This window comes from Nerophis lumbriciformis, linkage group LG07, assembly GCF_033978685.3.
Source record: "Nerophis lumbriciformis linkage group LG07, RoL_Nlum_v2.1, whole genome shotgun sequence".
Lineage (NCBI taxonomy): Eukaryota > Metazoa > Chordata > Actinopteri > Syngnathiformes > Syngnathidae > Nerophis > Nerophis lumbriciformis.
Genome location: NC_084554.2, coordinates 41333739 through 41345000, shown reverse-complemented (window position 1 = coordinate 41345000; position 11262 = coordinate 41333739). Strand labels below are relative to the sequence as shown.

Sequence of the window (11262 nt, the reverse complement as noted above, 5' to 3'; positions counted from 1 at the left end):
GTTTTGATGAAGAATTAATCATAATCCTCATGCAGGTAAAAAAAAAAAAAACTAAACAAACATCTTTACGTGTCTTTACGTAATCTTCGGGTCGAGGTTGAATGTTAAATTTGACCAACTTCTCGGTTTATGGCCGCATCCTTTTCATTAAAGTTAAAAAAAAGTTAAAGTACCAATGATTGTCACACATACACACTAGGTGTGGCGAAATTATCCTCTGCATTTGACCCATCACCCTTGATCACCCCTTGGGAGGTGAGTGGAGCAGTGAGCAGCAGCGGTGGCCGTGCCCGGGAATAATGTTTGGTGATTTAACCCCCAATTCCAACCCTTGAAGCGGAGTGTCAAGCAGGGAGGTAATGGGTCCCATGTTTATAGTCCTTGGTATGACTCGGCCGGGATTTGAACTCACGACCTACCAATCTCAGGGCGGACACTCTAACCACAAAGCCACTGAGCAGGTCTGAGCTAGAATTAACTTTCATCAACTCAGAGGCGAAGCAGCACCTATACTGTGTATATATACTGTAAGTCAATATAGCAGCACAAGCTCGTTACCGCTCTGTGATCACGGCACCGCTAAAAGTAGTTCCTCTGCGTTAGCGCCTATATAAAGAGCATGGAAAAATTACAGGTGGCTCCTCTGTTAGGTGCAGTTAAAATACAAAGCAAACAATGTATAACATCCATCCATCCATCCCATCCATTTTCTACCACTTATTCCCTTTGGGGTCGCGGGGGGCGCTGGAGCCTATCTCAGCTACAATCGGGCGGAAGGCGGGGTACACCCTGGACAAGTCGCCACCTCATCACAGGGCCAACACAGATAGACAGACAACATTCACACTCACATTCACACAATAAGGCCAATTTAGTGTTGCCAATCAACCTATCCCCAGGTCAACGTTCCCTCTAAAGTGCGCGCCTGTGCAATTGCGCACTGCTCAAGCGTCCTCTGGGCACGTCAAATCTATGCCACGCACAAAATCAAATAAAAAAATAAGCGCATAACAATTTTCGACATGCGGACACGACAGAGGAAACAGTTTTCGTCATCATTGTTTGAATATTGTAACGTCTGTCGAGACGCTTTGAGGACATTAATTCCATCCATCACTTTACTGAGCAAAACTCTTTATTGTCGGCCATAAAAACATCACCAAAATATTAGTAAAAAAAATGATATCTAGCAAAACTGGTCATTTTCTGCAGTACAAACCAGACCAAAAGCAACTTTGTTATATCAACAGCAGCCGCTCGCTCTTTCTCACTTGCGCCAACACATGTACATATGGCACTTAGCCAGTGATGCGTTTACAGCCACACAAAAGGTCGGACAACTCCAACACCACACATAAAGTGTAATTCCAGGTCGTTACACTATGATTTACCAATCAATGTGTGCTTATTCTAATGTCATTTATTAGGAATCTTAATTTATAAATATTAATCATGAAATGCTGTTAGTATATTAAATAAATACTAATAAAAATATATTTTTTACAAACAGGAAGTTGCAGGAATGTACACATGATCCCCTGCTTACATCTCATTGTGCAACATGTGAATGTTTTAATGGGAACTAAATGCAATGTCTGAAAGGGGTACAAATTATTTCCAAAGCAGGACCTCCACCCAGACAAACAATACAAGTACACAGTTCATGAAAAACAATATTTGTTGTTATTGTCATTGTAAGTGGGCCTAAACACTTATATTAGAAAATAACCTCATGGAAATGACTGTTGTCATTTGATTATAATATTAAGAGAATGTTGTCTGTCCATCTGTGTTGGCCCTGCGATGAGGTGGGAACTTGTCCAGGGTGTACACCGCCTTCCGCCCGAATGCAGCTGAGATAGGCTCCAGCGACCCCGAAAGGGACACGCGGTAGAAAATGGATGGATGGATGGAGATTGAACTTGTTATTTAGTCAGGTTTGGGACAGGTGTGCTGCTGGTGTAGCCACAGTGTGCACGTCTGATGTTGCTCACATGGGCTCCACTAAATGCTCAGGGAGTTTTTGCGTTTGCTCTCACACATGAAAAATTAGAGGGAACATTGCCCCGGGTGTATGGCTTTGGAGGTGGTAGGAAGTCGGAGTACCCGGAGGGAACCCACGAAGTCACGGGGGAGGGTGATTTATGAATTACAATGTGTGTTCTTGTCTTACATAGGGACTGTGAACGATGTTCCCCTTTGACTTAGTAACATTGGCCTTGAGTTCAGGGATTTAATCAGATTTGAGTTTTTGCAGTGCAGTTTTGCTCCTGTGTCAGATCAATAGCGCTCCTCGATTTATTTAGGAGAGACCTCTAATTAAAAACCTTGAGCAGAGTAGAGTACAACAACGCATTGTTTAGCTCAACCACTCGTGTAAACAAGTGCGCTCTTAGGTCGTGAGTACGGCAAGATGTGCTTAGGGGAAGAACAATTGGCGGATATCTTCAAATGCATCATTTCAGTGTAAAAACCCTCAGAACCGTGCTTGAAGCAGAGCCGTTGATCCTCCGCCATACAGAACCGGCTTAAGTTGTATTCCGCGGCTGCAAAACCATCAAACTCTTGAAAGCCTCACGCTGCCTCGTTCTGTTCTCACTTACAGCTTCACTCCAACTCGGATAAAGGCGACGGATCGGTCCGCTACATCCTCAGCGGCGATGGCGCGGGGACGATATTTCTGATCAACGAGGTGACGGGCGACATCCATGCCACCAGGAGCTTGGACCGGGAGAAGAAGTCGCACTATGTCCTGCACGCGCAAGCCTTGGACCGCAACACTGGGGAGGCGCTGGAACCAAAGTCAGAATTCATCATCAAAGTCCAAGACATCAACGACAACGCGCCGCGGTTTCCAGAAGGACCTTTTGAAGCCACAGTGCCCGAAATGTCTGAAGTGGGTAAGTAGTCACAGTCGAACGTAGGACTGGGCGATATGGCTGAAAACTCAGGGTTCGTACTCTTTTTCCATGGCCAAATTCAAGCACTTTTTAAGGACTTTCAAAATCAATTTTCCAGTTTTTTCCAGTACCCTTTAAAAGGCAAAACCCAGTGTGAATCAATCCATAGTCTTGTGGTTTGAGGTTTTTTCCGGTTTCTTCTGACCCCAAAAATATATATACCATATTTTCGAACCCATAACATTTTAGAAGAAAAATATATGTTTCCATATATTAGCCGCACAAGATTATAAGCTGCAGATATACATGTTGTAAAATGACTTGGAAATGTTTATATACATACCTTAACTATTTCCAAACGGTGTCTGTAACACGGCAGTAAAATGGATGATCAAACAAAACAGAAGTCATCTTCATCGACCCACTAGCTGCGGAAGCTAACTTTCCAATCAGCTAAGCAGACTCAGTACATCCACGATGACGTTTTGGTGAATTTTACCACTGAAACAATACAAAAAGAATGTCATTGTAAGTTAACAAAACTAACACTGACACTCGTTATCGTGTTAGCATATTAGCTAATGCTAACAACGATAGCGCGTACAAATATGCATTAAAACACTCCAACAGACATCACACCCGGGACCCTTTAAAAGTAAGAATTGTTTTAGTTATATTGTAAAACTTACAAACGTTGCTTGGAGTGAAGAATGAAGAATCCATATGGAGTAGTCCCGCTATGGAGGACACTTGTACTTCCGGTTCAAAGGTCTGAACAGCAGGACCCACTGCAGCCATTCACCCAGCAGCACCTGCAGTGAGGGAACTCGTCCAAAAGATGGCGCTGTAGCACAACCTATAACACACCTTTTCAATGTATTTGCATGTGCTTTATGAAAACCTTTTGCATTATGGCCATCGGCGAAGAAAACCCTCAAATTAGCCGCACGGTTTTATAAGCTGCGGGGTTCAAAGTAGGGCTGGGCGATATGTACGAAAAAGTATATCTCAATTAGGGCTGCAACTAACGATTAATTTGATAATCGATTAATCTGTTGATTATTACTTCGATTAATCGATTAATAATCGGATAAAAGAGACAAACTACATTTCTATCCTTTCCAGTATTTTATTGAAAAAAAACAGCATACTGGCACCATACTTATTTTGATTATTGTTTCCTCAGCTGTTTGTACATGTTGCAGTTTATAAATAAAGGTTTATAAAAATAAAAAAATTAAAAAAAAAAATGCCTCTGAGCATGCGCATAGCATAGATCCAACGAATCGATGACTAAATTAATCTCCAACTATTTTTATAATCGATTTTGATCAATTTTCGAAAGTATACAGACGAAGATATTCATTTTTGAGCAAGATTCAGTGAAATTGAAGTGAATGACAACTGTACTGTAAACACTTTTATTAAGCCAGTTAGTCAAGATGGGTATTAACAGCACATAAAATAAACTGTTTAAGTAGCACAGAATTACATAACATAAATAAAATAGAAAAATATTATTTCTACGTAAAATAAATAACATACCTGTGCAAATAATATAAAATGTATCAAACTCAGATAAAAAATACATTTGCAGGAAGGCACTTTTTAATTCCCAGTGGACGATGTAATGGACTGTCACACACGTACGGTTCTGCTCAGCGCCAAGTAAGTGACTTGACTTAATTGTGCTGCTATGATCTTCCTCACTTCGGCGTACATTTTTGGCAGCATTTCTCGTGCGGAATATGCCCGGCTTGGCAACTTAAGAACACTTTTGATTTGGGCTTACATGGTGAACAATTCTTTTCTTTCTTTCTTTCTTTCTTTCTTTTAGTTTATTTCGAACATGAACATACTTACAGTATATTACATCACAATTTCATATCATTTCACTTTACATCACGTCCGAAAAGGAGTAGGAAGAAGCAAGATATTACAGCTTGTTGCTGAGATTTTATGACCTATATTGAGTAAAACATGCTTGAAACTAGAATATCAACTGTTGCAAAGTTGTGTCATCAACACTCACAAGTATACAACTACTTTTTTAAAGTAATACTTTCTTATTTCAAGTATGAAAAAAAAAATCATGACTTTGACACAATTGTGTCTCATAATTAAAACAGATGACAGCCAATTGGACTTTGCTGTTTTATTTTCAATGAAACAAGAGAAAATGCGTACTTATATAGTAGTACAGTTGGCACAGTACAGTAAACTGACAGTTAATATTTAAACATTTAACATGTGACATTTCAAACAATTTTGAACAGAAATAGTTCATGCACATTCAGATAAATTCTTCAAAATTACAATAAAAAAAAATGTGTCCGGGGGCCGGGCTGTAAATATGCGCACTAATTGACTGAAAGAGCACGCACTTGGCGCGATGATGTCATGTTATCGATGGAAGAATGCATTTTTAGACCATATGATTTGGGGCGGTATAGCTCGGTTGGTAGAGTGGCCGTGCCAGCAACTTGAGGGTTCCAGGTTCGATCCCCGCTTCCGCCATCCTAGTCACTGCCGTTGTGTCCTTGGGCGAGACACTTTACCCACCTGCTCGCAGTGCCATCCACACTGGTTTATATGTAACTTATATATTGGGTTTTCACTATGTAAAGCGCTTTGAGTCACTAGAGAAAAGCGCTATATAAATATAATTCACTTCACATTTGCCTGAGCGGCTAGGAGACCCCGAGAGTAACAAGCGGTTGCCTTGTTGCCTTTCCATTAAGAACAATAAATTAGTTTTTAGTAAAGATGTCGATAAATGCGTTAAAATGTAATATCGGAAACTATCGGTATCGTTTTTTTTTATTATCGATAGTTTTTTTTTTTTATTAAATCAACATAAAAAACACAAGATACACTTACAATTAGTGCACCAACCCAAAAAAAACCTCCCTCCCCCATTCACACTCATTCACACAAAAGGCTTGCCCTTATGTGGGCTCTGTACCGAGGATGTCATTGTGGCTTGTGCAGCCCTTTGAGACACTTGTGATTTAGGGCTATATAAATAAACATTGATTGATTGATTGGTTTATTTCTGTTATTAATATTCTGGTTCCTACATTATATATCAATATATATCAATACAGTCTGCAAGGGATACAGTCCGTAAGCACACATGATTGTGCGTGCTGCTGGTCCACTAATAGTACTAACCTTTAACAGTTAATTTTACTCATTTTCATTAATTACTAGTTTCTATGTAACTGTTTTTATATTGTTTTACTTTCTTTTTTATTCAAGAAAATGTTTTTAATGTATTTATCTTATTTTATTTTATTAATTTAAAAAAACAAAACCTTATCTTCACCATACCTGGTTGTCCAAATTAAGCACAATAATGTGTTAATTCCACGACTGCATATATCGGTTGATATCGGTATCGGTAATTAAAGAGTTGGACAATATCGGAATATCGGATATCGGCAAAAAGCCATTATCGGACATCCCTAGCTTTTTAGTATAAGTTTGCTGGTTTCAAGAAATGTAATGCCGGGCGCATATCATTATATCAAGATAATGGCACTAGGATTTACTTAATTTAAGAATATTTTACAACATATTGAGCAAAAGGTATCATATTTATATTTTCTACAAAGAAAAGTGCACTTGTTATTAGTGAGAATATACTTATTTTAAGGTATTTTTGGGTTTATTGAGAATAGCTCATTTTACTTGTTTTGGAAAGTCTTCCATCCATCCATCCATCCATCCATCTTCTTCCGCTTATCCGAGGTCGGGTCGCGGGGGCAGCAGCCTAAGCAGGGAAGCCCAGACTTCCCTCTCCCCAGCCACTTCGTCCAGCTCCTCTCGGGGGATCCCGAGGCGTTCCCAGGCCAGCCGGGAGACATAGTCTTCCCAACGTGTCATGGGTCTTCCCCGTGGCCTCCTACCGGTCGGACGTGCCCTAAACACCTCCCGAGGGAGGCGATCGGGTGGCATCCTGACCAGATGCCCGAACCACCTCATCTGGCTCCTCTCCATGTGGAGGAGCAGCGGCTTTACTTTGAGCTCTCCCCGGATGACAGAGCTTCTCACCCTATCTCTAAGGGAGAGCCCTGCCACCCGGCGGAGGAAACTCATTTCAGCCGCTTGTACCCGGGATCTTGTCCTTTCGGTCATAACCCAAAGCTCATGACCATAGGTGAGGATGGGAACGTAGATCGACCGGTAAATTGAGAGCTTTGCCTTCCGGCTCAACTCCTTCTTCACCACAACGGATCGATACAGCGTCCGCATTACTGAAGATGCCGCACCGATCCGCCTGTCGATCTCACGATCCACTCTTCCCTCACTCGTGAACAAGACTCCGAGGTACTTGAACTCCTCCACTTGGGGCAGGGTCTCCTCCCCAACCCGGAGATGGCACTCCACCCTTTTCTGAGCGAGAACCATGGACTCGGACTTGGAGGTGCTGATTCTCATCCCAGTCGCTTCACACTCGGCTGCGAACCGATCCAGCGAGAGCTGAAGATCCTGGCCAGATGAAGCCATCAGGACCACATCATCTGCAAAAAGCAGAGACCTAATCCTGCAGCCACCAAACCAGATACCATCAACGCCTTGACTGCGCCTAGAAATTATGTCCATAAAAGTTATGAACAGAATCGGTGACAAAGGGCAGCATTGGCGGAGTCCAACCCTCACTGGAAACGTGTCCGACTTACTGCCGGCAATGCGGACCAAGCTCTGACACTGATCATACAGGGAGCGGACCGCCAAAATCAGACAGTTCGATACCCCATACTCTCTGAGCACTCCCCACAGGACTTCCCGAGGGACACGGTCGAATGCCTTCTCCAAGTCCACAAAGCACATGTAGACTGGTTGGGCAAACTCCCATGCACCCTCAAGGACCCTGCCGAGAGTATAGAGCTGGTCCACAGTTCCACGACCAGGACGAAAACCACACTGTTCCTCCTGAATCCGAGGTTCGACTATCCGGCGTAGCCTCCTCTCCAGTACACCTGAATAGACCTTACCGGGAAGGCTGAGGAGTGTGATCCCACGATAGTTAGAACACACCCTCCGGTTCCCCTTCTTGGAAAGTCTTGACAAGCCAAATTTTCTTGTTCTATTGGCAGATGATTTTGCTTAGTTCAAATAAAATACCCCTAATTTTTGTGTTATTTTTTTCTTGTTTTTGAACACTTATGCTTTGCAGTGTAGTGCTAAAAACCTGCTGCCGGGTACAATTAGCCTCCCGTTGGCGCTCGCCGTGATGCGGTCCCAAGCCGGTAGACCTTTGGGATGACGGGAGGAAAGTAAACCTCACTTCCACTCGGAGACAAGTCGCTGCATCATGTGGCAACAACATCTATTTTTTATCTCTTTGTTCTATTTTTTTTTTTTTTTTACCCCCTTGACAAAAGACAGGCCTCATCTCGGTCCAGCGAGTTCCGGCCTCTCGGCGGAATGGCTCGTATATAGCGGCACGTCTTACAAATGTGCGGCTTCTCCTGTGACTATGAATTTGCTTCAAACCGCAATGGTCCAGGGACAATACTTGCTCAGTTGCTGATTGGCACGCGGATACACGCCGTCACGCTGAGAAGGTGTGCCCGTCTTCCCGCTCCGTGCTTTACAGGCGCATTGGAACCGCGCTGTAAACGCACATTAATTATGCAAGCGTCAACATGGCTGCAGGCGCCCTCTTAATATACAGTCAATAAGTGGCAGGTTGCTCTCATGTGTATACATGCACAACAAAAAAGGAATAAACAGTATGTACATACTGTATATACGCCGCGTACAGCGGCTGGTAAAAAAATGTAATTGCTGGCTGTTTTTCCGTGAAATACACTATATTGCCAAAAGTATTAGGCCACCTGCCCTTACTCACATATGAACTTGAAGTGCCATCCCATGGAATTGTCCACAATGTTTTGGTATCCTGGAGCATTCAAAGTTCCTTTCACTGCAACGAAGGGGCCAAGCCCAACTCCTGAAAAACAACCCCACACCATAATTCCTCCTCCATCAAATTTCACACTCGACACACCTCCAAACCCAGACTGGTCCATCAGATTGCCAGATGAAAAATCGTGATTCATCACTCCAGAGAAGGCGTCTCCAGTGATTTACACCACTGCATCCCACGCTTTGCATTGGACTTGGTGATGTATGGCTTAGATGCAGCTGTTCGGCCATGGAAACCCATTCCATGAAGCTCTCTGCGTACTGTACGTGGGCTAATTGGAAGGTCACATGAAGTTTGGAGCTCTGTAGCAACTGACTGTGCAGAAAGTCTTTGCACTATGCGCTTCAGCATCCGCCGACCCCTCTCTGTCAGTTTACGTGGCCTACCACTAGGTGGCTGAGTTGCTGTTGTTCCCAAACTCTTCACTTTTCTGATAATAAAGTTGACTTTGGAATATTTAGGTGCAAGGAAATTTCACGACTGGATTTGTTGCACAGGTAGCATCCTATGACATGGAAATCACTGAGAGCGGCCCATTCTTTCCCAAATGTTTGTAGAAACAGTCTCCATGCCTGAGTGCTTGATTGTATACACCGGGCCAAGTGATTAAGGCACCTGATTCTCATCATTTGGATGGGTGGCCAAATACTTTTGGCAATATAGCGTATGTGTTTGTTGAGATCTTTTAGGATGTTAATGCGCAAACACGAGCATTTCAGTCAGCAGGGAGAATATTCAAGATTGGAAAAAAATAATTCCAAGGACATTTGAAAGGAATATGCCATCTGACAAAGAGCGCAGGACGTGTGACTTCCTGTTTACTTTCTGGTTAATACGGGGTACAATTTGTAAACCAATGACTGACCATGAAGGAGGAATATACCACTTTGGCCCTAATATAATACAATATTTTCCTCGAGGTCGTCTTATACTCAAGGTCTAGGGATTTTTATAACTGACCGAACTCACTGGTATTTAAAGTAATGGGGCGATATAGCCTCTCGTAGGTTACAATTGCCAACAAAACTTCTCACTAGTTTACCCTATCTGGCCGACATGAAGACTCGTATCAGAGACATTATTTCCCAATAAATAGTTGGCAAGTCAGGTTGTCTTATATCCTAGTCTGTCGCTCTCCTAACATTAAGTTATATTGAAAATAAGCAGATTTGTCTTGAAAAGTGGTTTCCTCACAAACATGTTTTCCAAAAATGGATTGACTGACATTCAGAGTTGTCTTATATTAATTCGCCTTTTGCCAATTATAGCTTCTCGTAGGTTGCAATTGCCAACCCAACTTCTCACTTGTTTGCCCTCCCTGTACGACATGAAGACTCGTATCAGAAACATTATTTCCCAATAAATAGTCAGCAAGTCAGGTCGTCTTATATTCAGGTCTGTAGCTCTCCTAACATTAAGTTATATTGAAAATAAGCTGATTTGTCTTGAAAAGTGGTTTCCTCACAAACATGTTTTCCAAAAATGGATTGACTTATATTCAGGGTTGTCTTATATTAATTCGCCTTTTGCCAATGATAGCCTCTCGAAGATTACAATTGCCAACAAAACTTCTCACTAGTTTACCCTATCTGGCTGACATGAAGACTCGTATCAAAGACATTAATTCCCAATAAATAGTCAGCAAGTCAGGTTGTCTTATATTCAGGTCTGTAGCTCTCCTAACATTACGTTATATTGAAAAAAAGCAGATTTGTCTTAAAAAGTTCTTTCCTCATACACCCGTTTTCAAAAAAGGGATTGACTTATATTCAGGATTATCTTATATTAATTCGCTTTTTGCCAATGATGGCCTCTCGTAGGTTACAATTGCCAACAACACTCCTTACTTATTTACCCTCCCTGGCCAACATGAAGACTCGTATCAGAAACATTATTTCCCAATAAATAGTCAGCAAGTCAGGTTGTGTTATATTCAGGTCTGTAGCTCTCCTAACATTACGTTATATTGAAAATAAGCAGATTTGTCTTGAAAAGGGGTTTCCTCACAAACATGTTTTCAAAAAAGGGATTGACTTATATTCAGGGTTGTCTTATATTAATTCGCTTTTTGCCAATGATAGGTTACAATTGCCAACAAAACTTCTCACTTGTTTGCCCTCCCTGGCCGACATGAAGACTCGGGTCAGAGACATTATTTCCCAATAAATAGTTGGCAAGTCAGGTCGTCTTATATTGAGATCTGTAGCTCCTAACATGCAGTTATATTAAAAATAAGCAGATTTGTATTGAAAAGTTGTTTCCTCATAAACACATTTTCAAAAAAGGGATTGAGTTATATTCAGGGTTGTCTTGTATTAATTCGCCTCAGGCAAATGATAGCCTCTCGTAGGTTACAATTGCCAACAAAACTTCTCACTTGTTTACCCTCCCTGGCCCACATGAAGACTCGTATCAGAGACATTA

The 11262-nt window shown here is 41.9% G+C and overlaps 1 protein-coding gene across 2 annotated transcripts in view; it reads left to right on the top strand.

Annotated features, from left to right (window-relative positions):
• LOC133609496 (cadherin-18) overlaps nt 1-11262 on the top strand; it is a 234059-nt gene that overhangs the window by 124992 nt on the left and 97805 nt on the right. For both annotated transcript variants that reach the window (XM_061965104.2, XM_061965105.1), the window contains exon 3: nt 2606-2900. In XM_061965104.2, the coding sequence (XP_061821088.1) occupies nt 2606-2900 (295 nt within the window). The remainder of the gene's footprint in view (nt 1-2605; nt 2901-11262) is intronic.